The sequence below is a fragment of the Anabrus simplex genome, chromosome 1 (genome assembly GCF_040414725.1).
Source record: "Anabrus simplex isolate iqAnaSimp1 chromosome 1, ASM4041472v1, whole genome shotgun sequence".
In the NCBI taxonomy this organism is placed as follows: Eukaryota; Metazoa; Arthropoda; class Insecta; order Orthoptera; family Tettigoniidae; genus Anabrus; species Anabrus simplex.
In genome coordinates this window covers 1,490,242,383-1,490,259,372 of record NC_090265.1, presented here as the reverse complement: position 1 = coordinate 1,490,259,372, position 16,990 = coordinate 1,490,242,383, and the positions used below count along the sequence as shown (strand labels likewise).

General features: G+C 39.3%; 1 protein-coding gene across 2 annotated transcripts in view; it reads left to right on the top strand.

The window, feature by feature from the left end:
* Mat89Ba (nucleolar protein 6 Mat89Ba) overlaps window positions 1-16,990 on the top strand; it is a 332,508-nt gene that overhangs the window by 119,261 nt on the left and 196,257 nt on the right. For both annotated transcript variants that reach the window (XM_067137975.2, XM_067137976.2), the window contains 2 exons: window positions 1,649-1,952; window positions 8,390-8,550. In XM_067137975.2, coding sequence (XP_066994076.2) covers window positions 1,649-1,952; window positions 8,390-8,550 — 465 coding nt within the window. The remainder of the gene's footprint in view (window positions 1-1,648; window positions 1,953-8,389; window positions 8,551-16,990) is intronic.

Genomic DNA, 16,990 nt, shown 5'->3' with positions numbered 1-16,990 from the left:
AGAGGTGTGTAGGCGATTTCAGGAGAGATTTCCGGGGGTTGCAGTTCCAGCTAGAGAAACAGTTAGTTGTCTCGTGAATAAATTAAGAACAACAGGATCACTTAATGCTGCAATTCCTAAACCAAAATGAAGGGTTCTATCGGAAGAAAAAGTTGACGACATTAACGCATCTTTCGTACGATATTCCACTAACTCTGTATGACGTGTTGCACAAGAAGTCAGTATCTCAAAATCATGAATACATAGGGATACTAAAATATTGTAATTAAAACCTTACTTAGTGCCTGTTGTCTACCAATTATGACCTTGTGATGATGAAGCCAGAGTAAATTTCTGCAATTGGACATTGCAAAAATATTGTGACGGCATTGTTGAACTACATTTAATAATTTTCTCAGATGAGGCATGGTTTCATTTAAGTGGTCATGTTTCTTCACAAAACAATAGGTATTGTTGCACTCAAAATCCACGATTAATTCACAAAGTTCTTTACATGACCAGAAAATTGGTGTATGGTGTGCTGTAACTGTAGAACGGATGTTAGGCCTCACATTTCTCAACGATACCATAAATTCAGAGAGATACCGCACAGATATTCTCGCATAATTTTTTCAAATGTTGACAGATAAGGAGATCCAGCAGGATTCTGCCACAGCTCATACTGCACGTGGTTCTTTACAAGGCATAGAGGCAAGGGGTTATGGCGCCCCCCCGCTCCCCTGATCTTACTATGTGCAACTTTTATTTGCCACAGAATTAATCCTCACACTATAGATGAACTTAAAAACAATATAACAACGGTAATTAGGACAATTATGCAGGAACTTGTGTGTGTGAATAGCAATTTCATTAGAAGATTCCAGAAATGTTTGAATGCTGAAGGACACCACTTACAACGCCAGTATTAAAAAAAATGAAAAAAAAAATGAAAGAGGTTAATGCTCATGATAAAGGCTATTGGGTGCATAAATAAGCAGTAAATGTAATAATATTGTAATAGAATACGAAGGAGGTTATGAATATACAGCTCGGAACATGCATGTTGTTTCTCAGCCACTCTGGGAGTGGGACACACTGTATTTACCTGAGAGCCGTTTCAATGTATCCATCTTAATGCAGTTGTTTTTATAATCAGTCAAAGTTACATTCCACAATTCCGGAGCATTGTGGTAATTCTCAGTTAAATTTGCAGTTTTTTCCATAGCCCACTCCATCTCGTCACACGGAAATTGTAGCACTGATCCACACACTGCCGGATCCCAGGCAACTCTGTTCTCCAAGTATATTTTTGAGGCATGTGGCATCAGAGAGCGTTCAACAGATCACAACATGTCTCGTGCCACACAGCTGTATGGTACATGTTGTGCCGTATTTCCTCAATTAAAAGTCCACTGCAGCATGCGCCACTGTTGCATGCTCCAGTTGCCCAAATTCTGCCTCAGTGGAATTCTGCCTTAAGATATAATTACAGTAGTAGTAACATGATTTGGTCAGAAATTGGTACAATGTTACGTACAAATTTTGAGAATTTAGTGGAGAATTACAAATATTCCCTTATTAGTTTACACTTCCATAGTGCATTTCTGAGTATCCTCATTTAAAATTTCTTTTAACATTAATACTACATTATTGTTCCTTTTGTTATCAGGAATGCTTCCAGAAAGGAGACCATATGAATCTTAGATATGATCTTAAACGAGCTATGTATATAGCTTTCTTAGCCTCAAAGTTGCAGGATAATGAGCTTGTTAAATCTCTGTTTTTCTCACACATCCACGGAAACCCATTGAAACCTGTTCTGGAAATGAAACCAAGTGGAAAGCTGGGAAATCATATTACTGTTGTGTTACATACTTCTGTGGCTCCGGAAGTTTTTAGACTGACTAGATTTTCTCCGGACAGAAGCAACATCAAGGCTAATTGGTATCTTGGGAGTTCATTTACTGAAGAAGGTGAGGACTGTTTTTTCTGTCATTTATATATTTAATTTGTTGTAGAGCATTATTTTCTTCTATCATTAAAGACTTTTTAATATCAGTCTTGTAAGATTATCAGGCAACAGTGACTTTCATCTTTGAAGCCTTTGTTAAACTATTTTCTGTTCATTGTTAGAATATGTTCTGCTACACTAGTGCTATAAATAATTTTGAAGCTGAACTACTATTCATGAAAGAGTGAGCAGCTTTGACAAGGAAAAACCAAGCTTGTAGTTTCATGTTGTGATCATAGCCATGGGACTTCCAGTTTTATGTGCGACCTTTTATTTAAAAAATTTCATATCACTGGCCAAGAAGACCTAAACTAGGGTACCATATAGAAAATCTTCAGCACTGTGGAAGTAGTACCACTATGTTAGGTACACAATAGGTTTGTGATTAGTACCACTACATGCGGAACACCACGGGCTTACGTTGCCTGTAATTAGTACCATTATGTGAAAAACACCACGGATCTGGGTGTTGCCTGTGATTAGTACCACCATATGAGCGACACCGTGGGTCTGCATTGCCTTTGATTAGTACCCACTATGTGAGGAACACTACGGGATAGTATGAGTCCCTGTGATTAGTACACCTATGTAAGGAGCACCGTAGGTTTGAGTTGCCTGTAAGTGGCGTCGCAATGTGAGAAACACCCTTGGTCTGCGTTACATGTGCGTATTATATTACCTGGGAGTAGTACCATAATGTGTGTAAAACCGTGAGTCTACGATACTTTGGATTAGTACTGCAACATGACAAATACCATGGTTCTACTTTACTAGCGATAAGTACCATTATGAGGGGTCAATAACCTGGATTTTGGACCCCTTTAGGCAACAAGCATCATAGATTCAGGATTGTGCTTTAGAATCAGTCCCTTGGTCAGTAATACTGTTTTATGCTAGTTTATGGGGCATTGCGGGTCGGATCCACTATTTGTTTTGCATTGACATTCATCCATTCATTCTTCGTCATCACGTTTTGAATTCTGGTCAGTGGATGATTTTGGACTTTTAAATTGTCATTACTTTTTGCCTCATTTCGTACCATTAGGAGCCGATGACCTAGATATTAGGCCCCTGTAAACAACAAGCATAATCATCATCATCATCAGAACATTTGTATTTTAGGGGAAAATCCTCAATTTTAGACTGGGATACTGAAAGGACGTGATAGTATGTAATAGTCCTTTAATTTTAATTTAAGGAACTTCTCATTATACATTTATACAGTGATTGAGCTATATCTTTATGTATATGTTGTGTTGTCGTGGAATAATATTTATAATGCTGATTTAAAGATTCCAAGCAATGGTCTGAAGATACCCATAAAATAAAGCAAAACATTGATACATTGATTGGGTGGGCTGAAAGTAGGATGAAAAAAGGAAGGGCTGCGAGGATGAACAAGGTGACGCTAGAAATTATAATCCCAGCAGGACCAATGGGTATGCAGTAGCTAAATAGATTAAAATAATATGGAAGGGAACACCTTGGTGGAATGACCGAGTGAAGACAGCAGTAAAAGATGGAAATATACTGAAAAGAAAATTAGACCTCGAAAAACAGAAAACAGACGTTAGACGAAATGAATTAGAAATTGAACATCTAGTACAGGAATACCGGAAAAAGAAACTGGCTGTAAAAAGACTGATCCAGGAAGAAAAGGAAAAGTGCTGGGATGACTTTACTGCAAGGGTAGAGGAAGACTGTCACGGAAGTAGGAAACTACTATACAAAATAGTAAACAGTAAAAGAAATAAAACTATAAACATCCTTGCACTGGAAACAGATGATGGTAGCTTAATACAAACAGAGGAAGGGATCAGGGATGAAATGAAGAAGTACTTCAACATGATGGAGATGGGGCAACACCACCACCAATGATTGTAGTGTAGATGAAGCCAAAAGCAACAAATACCCATTAACATGGCTTGAGGTAGAAACAGCACTAAAGAGCATGCAAAATGGGAAGTCCCCAGGCTTTGAGGATCTCAGCTCAGACATGATAAAGGCAGCTGGAATACCAGGCTTGAATTGGCTATATAGAGTGTTATCAATGATTTGGGAAAGTAACGACATTCCAGAAGATTGGAGTAAAGGGGTCATCATCCCACTGTTCAAAAAGGGCAACCAACGGAATTGTGGAAATTACAGAAGCATCACGCTGTTGTCACACTCACTGAAGCTGCTGGAAAAGATCATAGAAACAAGACTTAGGAAGATAGTGGAACCTTTACTTGAGGAAGAACAACATGGGTTCAGGAAAGGTCGAAGTACTGTGGATCTTATCTTTGCAGTAAAGATGCTGACAGAAAAGCACTGGGAATACGGAAGAAATCTTGTGATTGCATTTGTGGACATTGAAAAAGCATATGATAGTGTTCCTCGAAACAAGATATGGGAATGTCTGAAGACCTAAAGGTACCAAAGTACTTAATTGACAAAGTCAAGATGCTATACCAGAAGTGCTACAGCTGTGTCCAGGTAGGCAACGGACAATCAAAATGGTTTGAAACAAAGAGAGGTGTCCAACAAGGAAGTGCTCTGTCTCCATTCCTGTTCATAATAGGTTTTTTTTTTTTGCTAGTTGCTTTGCGTCGCACCGACACACACAGATAGGTCTTATGGCGATGATGGGACAGGGAAGGGCTAGGAGTTGGAAGGAAGCGGCCGTGGCCTTAATTAAAGTACAGCCCCAGCATTTGCCTGGTGTGAAAATGGGAAACCACGGAAAACCATTTTCAGGGCTGCTGACAGTGGGGTTCGAACCTACTATCTCCCGAATACTGGATACTGTCCGCACTTAAGCGACTGCAGCTATCGAGCTCGGTGTTCATAATAGTAGTGGACAAGGTTATCAAATATATCAAGAAAATGGACAGTGAACCAAACGCCCTGGTATTTGCTGACGATGTGCTTTTATGGGGAGAGACAGAAGCTGAAGTTCAGAAGAAAATGAATGGAAAAACACATTCAAAAATTCTGGACTGAAGATGAGCAAAACAAAGACAGTGGAAATGACCATCAACGGAACAAGCTCAAATATATTTCTGGAAGGAGCAAAAATTGAATCAGCTTCCCACTTCAAGTACCTCGGAAGCACAATCTTGAAAGACAACACTGTTAGGCAGGAAATACTCAGCAGGACACAGAAAGCATCGAACTTCTACAGTCAAGTCAGAAATCTTCTCTGGGACTGCAAAATACCACAGAAAGCGAAAACAATCATGTACCACACTTACTTCGTACCAATCCTCACGTACGGTTTAGAAACATGTACCCTATTAAACAAAGACTTCAGTAGAATCCAAGCAACTGAAATGAGATTCATTAGAACCATGAACCAAACAACCAGAAAGGACAAAATCAGAAATGAAGTGAATAGGAAAGTAGCTGGTATTGAGGTTCCTATTATCAGTGTCATGAAGAAACGCAGACTTCAGTGGTATGGGGACATAATGATAATGAACAGGGAAAGACCTAACAGAAAATATTTCGACCTTAATCTCGTAGGAAGAAGACCACAGGGACGACCAAGAAAACGTTGGATAGAGACTGTAAGATCAGATCTGGAGGAGAGAGGATACAAATGGGAGGATGTACTGGATCAGAAGATGTATAAAGACAGAAGGAGATGGCGAGCGCTTGTACACCACTCCCGGGAAACTGGAGTTGGGAAATGATGATGATGATGATGATGATGATGATGATGATGATGGAAGGGAAATGAGTCTCAAAAGATTGGGGGAAAAGGAATCATGATTATATATTATTAAAATGGCAGGTGGGAAGAAATGCAAGTATTATAGAGGCATCACCCTAATTTCACACACAGCCAAGATATTTGAAAGAATTTGAATGAATTAGAGAAAAGAGAAATTTGGAGAACGGCAGTTTGGGTTTAGAAGGGATAGATTGACTTGTGATCCCATCTTTACAATAAGACAAATTATGCAAAACCAGTGAGAATGTGGGAAAATGCACATGACAGTGTATGAAGATATCTGATGTGGAGGGAAGAACAACAAATTAACAAGAAATATAAATTTACGCATGCTCATGCCCCCTCGTAAGAATGGGGTGGGGTTTCACTCTTCCATTCATTTAACTTCCTGGTTCACAAACAGCTGTAAAGCCAACCCAGGGATTGCATAGGCTCAGCCTGGCCCACTGCTTACATATTTCTCTTGTACCTCTCAGCTGGGAAGAATGCAGCAGAATTCTTTGTTTTGTTGTCTACGGACTATACAAATACTTCAGCTTTCTACCTGGCACAGGCAAACTGGATACAAATTCTCTCTCTTCTGTTATCCACAGGGATGTCTCCTCCATTAACAAAACACAGTCCACGTTTACTAAATATTTTATCTAATCATTATGTCATCGCATATATCTATAATCGCCAGTCTTTCTCAGCCGTTCATTCGTGTGTCTCAACATTTCCTCAATTCCTCAGTTAATGTCAGTAGTCCTGCCAGCCCTTCTGCCTTATTTTAAGAAGACCATAACTACTGAAACATCACAAAATGGTCGCTCATGCCAGCAGCCACTCCATCCATCTATACCTGGAAATTCATACACTAAATGGAACACAGAAAAGAAAATTTGTTAAGAAGGAAGTCATACTTTCCAGTGTCGACTTAGTTAAATGTAACTTAAAAAAGATTTTCAGTCGTTTAAGTTACAGAAAAGAAAATCACATGCATATTTAAACTCTTCCGGATGCCTCCTGTCTCTTCCCTGTTTGCCCCTAGTGTGGATCTTCTTAACTCCACTTACACAGATGACCATGTAAACAAACACAAAAGAGACACAACATATAACAAGCTACACACGCATTATCCTTTCTGTTGACACTTTTTAATCTAATACACTCTTGGGCAGTCCAACTACAAAATATCCCGTCATGCAATACTTTGACCTCACTCTAGCCACCACAACAATTTGCCATGGAGCGGTATTTAAACAATTACACTATATTATTTACAGCAGCTGGGTACAAAACTTGCCCTCTTACATAATGAAATAAGACCAGACCTTATCTGTCCCCATCGTGTTGAAGAATGTCAGCCTGGTTCGGGCCACCATGGATGATTTTGTGCATGATGGCACTTTTGTGATGATCCTCTTTGCCATCGGGGTTGTGGTCAACATTGGTCTAATGATGCCGTCTGCTTGATGCTGTATGCTGCGTCACTGTAGCAGGAAATAACAGCTCAGTTATTGTTCTCATTCCCAAGAACCTCTCCCACTTGCGTTTCTGCCAGACTGTAAATGCTTGGCGATCACTGCTTTCCGGAACCGAACTTGTGAACATCTCCTGCAGCTGAATATCTGAAAGCATTGTAATATGAGTGGTTGAGACCGATTATAACTATCTCCTTGGTTTAAGGATTTTTACATCAAGAACTCTTTCTACTTAATTTATACTGTTCTGGAACACCCATACAGTGTGTTAGCCCTATCTAAGCTCACTGGTTTATTCTGACCACTATGCTTATGTTATACTGTAGAAATATTTCATTCACAAAGGCTTTATCGTTCATAGCTACGGCATGCACTGATACATACCTCTCGCCGCTGCTTTTGATAAAAGACCAAACCAAGTGCTCCCACTTTTTGTCCATGGGGTAATCGCCAACATTTGGGAGATATTGAGAGATTGGGTTCAAAGCCTGAAGATGGTTTTCCGTGGTTTCCTATTTTCACACCATGCAAATGCTGGGGCTGTGCTAAGGCCACGGTTGCTTCCTTCCCAGTCCTATCCCATCGTCACTGTAAGACCTGTCTGTATGAAGTAAAACACATAGCAAAATATATGCTTTTGTAAGGTGGAGATGTAGTTTCTTTTTTGTTACACCAAACCAGACCAAACCCCATGGCGCTACAGCTGGGGCAGGCCTTGGACTACCAAGCGACCGTTGCTCAGCCCAAAAAGCTGCAAATAATGAGATGATGCGTGGTCAGCATGACAAATCCTCTTGACCATTATTCTTGGCTTTCTAGACCAGCTTTTTCCTACACAGTTGGAACATATTCGTGCTGTTGTAGTGTAGGTTAGAAATTATAATAAAAAAACATTGATGTTTTGCATTGTTGTCTATCATCTGCACTGTAATACTTGTATAATAGGAGCATAAATGGAGTTAATATAATTTTTTGGAAGTCTTTTCGAGACATTCATGTGGCATTGTCACTGGCTACTCACCGAGGTGATAGTATTTTGAATCCAGATCAAATGGATGTGCAATTTTGGAAATGGAAGGTCATGTCCCTGTGGTTTGGTTTCCATGTAACACTGGAGGTCCTAGGACTATGACCGTGATATCAACAGTTGTGTAAGAAGCTCACTTGCTTGCTTGAAATAATTTCAGTTAATGACTTCTTTTTTTTACCCTCTGCTAGAAACAACTATTCCTACACCACATTACAATACAAATGTACTTCGTGATCTGGTATTTAATATGAATGAAGATTTTCTGTCTGAAGTGCTGGAGAATCGTCCTTGTATAAGAGATGGAATTCTACTCCTTAAAGTTTGGCTTCACCAGCGAGAATTTGATCAAGTGAGTACAGACTGGATTTTCCTTTGTGTGTTCTGAAGCGATTACTTCATCCTTTCCTTCTTTCATTTTTATTTCTTCTGAATTTCCCTGTTCCAGATTACCTGTGGGTGAGGTAGTGTATCCTTGCCTTCCTTTCTATTCTTCCTTGCCATCAGTTCTATTGCACTGCTCTGAAGCTGAATCCTCTGCCCTGTCGCATACTCCCACATTGTATCCCGTCTAGTTCTTGCTTGTCTCTGGCCCTCTTTCATTACATTGGTGTTTTAAATGTCTTCTTTGGTAGCCTTTGTTATTCTCTTCACATGTACTGACTATTTCATATTCAATACATTTGGGTTTTCTTCCAGGATATTAGGTCGTGATGATACTGTAAATATGTTGAAGTTTCAACTTCTATTTATTAGCCCTTGTGATATAAAGGATTCAGGCTAGGTGGGCACCTGCACTGTTATACCAGCAAGAAGGCTGTGTGATGGTACTAGTATCAGCTTGCTTCCCTCTCAGGTTAATGTTATCAAAATTTGCACAGTATGACCCTGAAGCAATCATTCTAATGTTGTAATGTGTGAATTAATGATATCCAAACTGTGTTCATAAGTAACGATAGCCAAACGGTGCTCATCGTTCATCTCTTCTTCTTTCTTGTTGAGGAGGGTACTCAGCAGCTTTCTTATTCCAACTATTACTTGTAAAGCCAAGAAGAAATGCTACACTTCAGTCTAATGTGACCTGGTTGATGCAACGTGCCAAGAGATTATGTCTCCTCCACAGTCTGAGAAGAAACAGGAAGAGACATGTGAGAGAAAAGCATCCTAGTGATTTCAGTCAGGATGGGCAAGTTTTTGAAGTATCACAACGTCAAGACTGCCTCCACAGCCTGGAGAAAAACATCTCGGCAGCTATGTTTAACTTAAGACTAGGACCATATAATAAGGGCTGGCCTACTGCAGCTTGGAATGTGTCGCCTTGCTGAAGCAATGCGTGGTGTCATGAGCCAGACAGCACTGGGCAGTACTTACTGTATGTAAGGCAGGTACAGTGCTTTCTGGCTTAATTCATACTACTAAACTGAAATGGTAACGAATTGTGATAGCAAAGCCTTCATTCTAATGGCTGTTTAATAAAGCTGTTCATAAATGTACAGGGCAAAGCTTGTCCTTCCAGAAATTGTAGGCTTTAGGAGATAAGGCCCTTATCATTACTGAATGGTAAATGTCCTTGCTTGTCCATTGAAAAATTTTTCCTCCACGTGCCAGGGACCTCATGCGCGTAGGTGTCAACAGTCGGGTGAGCCAGTTCGTCAAACGAGAGTTTTCTTTGTTTTTGAATTTAACGATGCATAGTTCTCATTTTAATTCCCATGCCTTACCAGTATATTTCCAAATGGGTCTGCAGTTATTCTGTAGTTTTATCAATAATTAATTTAAGAAGTTTCCATTGTGTGGTGGGTTGGATGGGTTTTAGTGTTTTTATATTAAAGAGGTATTACACCAAAACTCACAAGTAAAGCAGTGGAAGCCAGGCAGAGGGAAGCGACATATACCAAAGGTGCTGGACAATGAGAGGATGACTAAGGATGGTACAAAGATGAAAAATAATAAATAGAAATAAGTACATATAGAGAGGAAAATAGGACACTAGAAGATAAACAAGAATGCCAACATCGGTTGAACAGATAGATGTATTCATATACAAAACAAGACAAGTTACCAACAGTGAAGTATCTGGCAAAATAGAAAAATCATGACTCATTTGATAACAGATCAAAAAGGAGTTTCACAAAAGATCCATTGCAGTATTTATTACTTTGATTTTATCTGAGTAGATTTGACAAAATACCTACATGAAGCAGCAACCAAGATGTAAGAAGAAATATTTAGGAAATAGGTAAAGCTTAAACAGGGCAATGATAATCAAGGTACAGCATTTTAAATACATGAAAGAAAAGGTATCCACAAGTTAAGACAAGATTTATACAGAATCAGGCCATACTGTAGGAATAAATCACTGTGCTATACAATTCTGTTATCCAATTCTTGAAAACAGTCGCTGTTGCAGAGATACATTTTGCTCAAATAGAAAGATAGGTTCCCACGGTCAAGGTCAAAGTAAGACAATTTTACAGTAATGAGAGATAAACAGCATTGAAGTGCGAAAGGTTTTCAAAAGTATTGACCGAAGGATGTTCATTTCCATATTAATTCAAACAGCATTCCAAGTTAAAGGAATTAAAAATCCGCCAGGCTGCAATATCGATAATCATAGTGAGTTCACTCACTCAAGAACAATATCATCTAAATATGAAATGTACAATTTCAAGTTTACTATACCTTATGGTTCATCCATAATGTCCCCTGCTGGTGTGAAATGGTCCAGAATATAAGTACATATTTACACCAGCGCACTCCAACAGTAGAAGTATATCTCAAGTTAGGAGGCTGATAGAGCCAGTTTATATTGGCAAGTTGGAGACAGGAGAGGCAAAGGGAAAGTTACGACACACTTGCACATGCGAAGAACATGCTGAGAGTTAAGAGTAGTGTCTATAGCCAGTGACTTCGTCCGGCGCTGACTCAGACAATCAGCCAGCAGTATTTCCACATTCGTTAGCGAAGTGCGGAGGGAAAACGTCAGGAAGGAAAAAGGCGAATGTGAGTCGAGTCGTCCGTTACAGTTGTTCTTTCAAAACATTCAAGTTTGTTTTCAAAGCATGAACTGCTTTCTTTAAAGATGAATTTTCTTTGAGTAGGTGGTCGTAATGAATACAGTGAACACAGCCCTCATTCGCTCCTTGAGTGAAAATTTCCATAGAAGTTTCTTCTATTTCTATGCATGGTTTATTTGAGCTTATATATTCTACTCTTTCCAAGGCAGCTAAGAGAGTTTTCCTTACTTTAAGTTGCAAAGTCGAATCTGAATTACTTGTACCCTGTTGTTCCGCATAATCTGGTTGTTTTAGAAGATCTCTATTTGCCATTGACCATATACAATGAAATAGGCTTTGTCAACTGATAATAATTTAGTACTTAATATTAAATATTAACAAGGCTAAATGTACAAACACCTTTTATTAAAACTTAATACTAACATAATGCATTTCTAAGAATTCAGAGGTATTATAAAATGGATTTTCTAGTAACCAATCATACAATTTCCTTTTAAAATTGCTTAAAGGAATGGACTGTGCAGAATATTTATTAAATAATCTTAAACAGCTGTGAGCAGTTTTTGACAGCCTATGAATTGGGATGTCAGTGTCTGTTTTGGCCCAAGAATCATGAAGGTGAATATTTTCCCTAGTACTGAATTCATTTATATTGTTTTTAACGTATGTCAAATAGACATAAATATACAAATTTATGATTGTCAGTATTTTAAGCTTAACGAAGAGAGGTCGACAGTGGTCAACTGCACGAGCCCTACACATTGTGCAGACAACCTTTTTCTGTATTGGAAGAATATTATATACGTAAGAAGAATACCCCCATAATGACAGCCCATTAGTAATGTGTGACTGGAAGAGACCAAAATATGCCATCCTCAGGTAGTCACTGCTAACTAAATCCCTTAATTTCCATATCAAATAGGTCACTCGTGATATATATATTTTTTTTTACAAACATGATCAATGTGTGTTTCCCAGTTCCATTTTGCATCAATTTGAAAACCCAAAAGTTTGACTTACTGGCTTATCTTTGGATGAACCTAGTGTGAGAAATTGAGTTATATCATGATTGCGCAACAGTATGTTGGATGAAAACCAATGCATTGCAGTTGCAAGAGCTTCCTGTGACATCTGACGCATACCTGAGATGCTCTGGTGTTTTGTAATTAACATTGTATCGTCTGCATAGGATATAAGAGCATGAGCTGTGACATTTTGCAGTAAATCATTAATTGCCAGAATGAATAAAAATGGACTGAGGACAGAGCTCTGTGGCACACCATTTGTAACTTTCTTCAAAGTGGAATACCTATTTTTAATCAAGACAAACTGGTGTCTGTTATTTAAGTATGACTTAATTATGTGCAGTGAGGATTCTCAACACCATACGTCTCAAGATTTACAAGTAAAATTTTATGATTAATACAATCAAAAGATTTCCTTAGATCACTTAGCACTAAAGAGATGGCCTGCTTATTTTCAAAAGTAGTGCCGAAACCCAGACTGACTGTCAGATAGGAGATTGTAAGTTTCAAAATAGTTGCTTAGTTGATTGTACAAAAGTGATTCAAATATTTTAGAAGTTATTGGAACAATTGAAACTGCACGGTAGTTCTGAAAAATTTGTTTGTCCCAACTTTTAAATAGTGGAATAACTTTAGAAATTTTAAATAATTCCTTGGAGGTAATCCTGACAAACTATTTTTTCAGGCCTTCTTCGTAATCAGAGGTAGAAAAATGTTTGCAGAATACTGCGATCTGATGGACGGCTGGGTTGTTATATGTAAATGTGGCGAAACTAGTTTTTTTAGGTTTTTCTGGGACGAGGTTAGTGGACAATTTAATTTTGATTTTATTTATGTTCATGTTTGTGGGTTACTGTAGTCACGTCCTAGTTCGTGAACCATGGGCAACGGCTGAGTGGCCTAGTAAGTGGTCCTGAGAGTCGGGATACCAGTTGCTATGGAGTGGGCATATCGGACATATTCTGAGTCGTGGCCCTCCTTGTGCTCAGGCGGCTAGGACTACACAATTCACCGGTGGTCCATAACCCGTTAGAGGAGAGATCCTCACTTGGACTATGTGCAAGTAGGGCAGCATCCTGCTTCATGAATTTACCGAGCTCAGAACACTTTAAGCAAGCCTCGGACCTGTGGGAGTAATGGAGTCCCACTCCCATTTGACAGGCGAGGGACTCCTTGGAAACAACTTGGCGAACGAAATGGAATTCGATGGGGAGCTATCAATATTAATGGGGCTTATGGAAGAAAGAAGGTAGAACTTGCTGAGTCAGCAAAGAGGATGCATCTGGATGTGCTAGGAGTAAGTGATATTCGGGTAAGGGGAGATAAGGAGGAAGAGATAGGAGATTATAAAGTGTACTTGACGGGTGTTAGAAAGGGAAGGGCAGAGTCTGGGGTAGGGCTCTTTATCAGGAATACCATTGCACGCAACATAGTTTCTGTTAGGCACGTAAGTGAGCGAATGATGTGGGTAGATTTGTCAGTGGGAGGAATTAGGACAAGAATTGTGTCCGTGTATTCACCATGTGAGGGTGCAGATGAGGATGAAGTTGACAAGTTTTATGAAGCATTGAGTGACATCGTGGTCAGGGTGAACAGCAAGGATAGAATAGTGCTAATGGGCGATTTCAATGCGAGAGTTGGGAATAGAACTGAAGGATACGAAAGGGTGATTGGTAAATGTGGGGAAGATATGGAAGCTAATGGGAATGGGAAGCGTTTGCTGGACTTCTGTGCTAGTATGGGTTTAGCTGTTACGAATACATTCTTCAAGCATAAGGCTATTCACCGCTACACATGGGAGGCTAGGGGTACCAGATCCATAATAGACTATATCTTAACAGACTTTGAATTCAGGAAATCTTTTAGGAATGTACGAGTTTTTTGGGGATTTTTCGATGATACAGACCATTATCTGATCTGTAGTGAACTAAGTATCTCTAGGCCTAGGGTAGAGAAAGTGAAATCTGTCTGCAAACGAATAAGGGTAGAAAATCTCCAGGATGAGGAAATTAGACAGAAGTACATGGATATGATTAGTGAGAAGTTTCGAACAGTAGACAGTAAGCAGGTTCAGGATATAGAAAGTGAATGGGTGGCATACAGGGATGCTGTAGTAGAAACAGCAAGGGAATGCCTAGGAACAACTGTGTGTAAAGATGGGAAAAGGCGAACATCTTGGTGGAATGATGAAGTGAGAGCAGCCTGTAAACGTAAAAAGAAGGCTTATCAGAAATGGCTCCAAACAAGGGCCGAGGCAGACAGGGATTTGTACGTAGATGAAAGAAACAGAGCGAAACAAATAGTTGTTGAATCCAAAAAGAAGTCATGGGAAGATTTTGGTAATAACCTGGAAAGGCTAGGTCAAGCAGCAGGGAAACCTTTCTGGACAGTAATAAAGAATCTTAGGAAGGGAGGGGAAAAAGGAAATGAACAGTGTTTTGAGTAATTCAGGTGAACTCATAACAGATCCCAGGGAATCACTGGAGAGGTGGAGGGAATATTTTGAACATCTTCTCAATGTAAAAGGAAATCATCATGGTGGTGTTGCAAACAGTCAAGCTCATGGGGAGGAGGAAAATGTTGTTGGTGAAATTATGCTTGAGGAAGTGGAAAGGATAGTAAATAAACTCCATTGTCATAAGGCAGCAGGAATAGATGAAATTAGACCTGAAATGGTGAAGTATAGTGGGAAGGCAGGGAAATAATGGCTTCATAGAGTAGTCAAATTAGCGTGGAGTGTTGGTAAGGTACCTTCAGATTGGACAAAAGCAGTAATTGCACCTATCTATAAGCAAGGGAACAGGAAGGATTGCAACAACTATCGAGGTATCTCATTGATTAGTATACCAGGCAAAGTATTCACAGGCATCTTGGAAGGGAGGGTGCGATCAGTCGTTGAGAGGAAGTTGGATGAAAACCAGTGTGGTTTCAGACCACAGAGAGACTGTCAGGATCAGATTTTCAGTATGCGCCAGGTAATTGAAAAATGCTACGAGAGGAATAGGCAGTTGTGTTTATGTTTCGTAGATCTAGAGAAAGCATATGACAGGGTACCGAGGGAAAAGATGTTCGCTATACTGGGGGACTATGGAATTAAAGGTAGATTATTAAAATCAATGAAAGGCATTTATGTTGACAATTGGGCTTCAGTGAGAATTGATGGTAGAATGAGTTCTTGGTTCAGGGTACTTACAGGAGTTAGACAAGGCTGTAATCTTTCACATTTGCTGTTTGTAGTTTACATGGATCATATGCTGAAAGGTATAAAATGGCAGGGAGGGATTCAGTTAGGTGGAAATGTAGTAAGCAGCCTGGCCTATGCTGACGACTTGGTCTTAATGGCAGACTGTGCCGAAAGCCTGCAGTCTAACATCTTGGAACTTGAAAATAGGTGCAATGAGTATGGTATGAAAATTAGCCTCTCAAAGACTAAATTGATGTCAGTAGGTAAGAAATCCAACAGAATTGAATGTCAGATTGGTGATACAAAGCTAGAACAGGTCGATAATTTCAAGTATTTAGGTTGTGTGTTTTCCCAGGATGGTAATATAGTAAGTGAGATTGAATCAAGGTGTAGTAAAGCTAATGCAGTGAGCTCGCAGTTGCGATCAGCAGTATTCTGTAAGAAGGAAGTCAGCTCCCAGACGAAACTATCTTTACATCGGCCTGTTTTCAGACCAACTTTGCTTTATGGGAGCGAAAGCTGGGTGGACTCAGGATATCTTATTCATAAGTTAGAAGTAACAGACATGAAAGTAGCAAGAATGATTGCTGGTACAAACAGGTGGGAACAATGGCAGGAGGGAACTCGGAATGAGGAGATAAAGGCTAATTTAGGAATGAACTCTATGGATAAAGCTGTACGCATAAACCGGCTTCGGTGGTGGGGTCATGTGAGGCGAATGGAGGAGGATAGGTTACCTAGGAGAATAATGGACTCTGTTATGGAGGGTAAGAGAAGTAGAGGGAGACCAAGACGACGATGGTTAGACTCTGTTTCTAACGATTTAAAGATAAGAGGTATAGAACTAAATGAGGCCACAACACTAGTTGCAAATCGAGGATTGTGGCGACGTTTAGTAAATTCTCAGAGGCTTGCAGACTGAACGCTGGAAGGCATAACAGTCTATAATGATAATGTATGTATGTATGTTAATGAAACGGTTGACCATATCTATTTTAAACCCGTTGAGTTGAGCAAGATTCCTTATGTACTTCAGTTCAATTTTTAAATTGTTGGGAGAAAGAGGAATTTTTAAAGCTCTATAAATTAAATTATAGAAAGAGGCTTGTTTTTGGGACTTGGGGTGTAGGGATGAATTCATAATAGTTAAGGGAGAGTGTGTAGGTTTCCTGTATATTCGAAAATCGAAGGTATTATGTCCGCGTGTAATAGTTAAGTCCAAAAAGTTTAATGAGTTCCTAACCTCATCCTCTTTAGTAAACTTAACATTGGGGTCAATTTTGTTTAGGGACTCCAAGATCTCGTCACTATTAGTGACATTTTTGTCGAAAATTATGAAAGTATCGTCTACAAATCTCGGCCATAAATATACGCCTTTTATTTGTGTTATAATTTTTGTGTGTTCCATTGTGTCCATATAAATGTCTGCTAAGATACCAGAAAGAGGGTCGCCCATCGCTAAGCCTTTTTGTTGGTAAAACTTTCCATTGAAAGAGAAAAAGTTGTTGCTTAAGACAAAATTTAATATCTTCATGAATTCTTCAATTTCCATCTTACTAAGGCCGC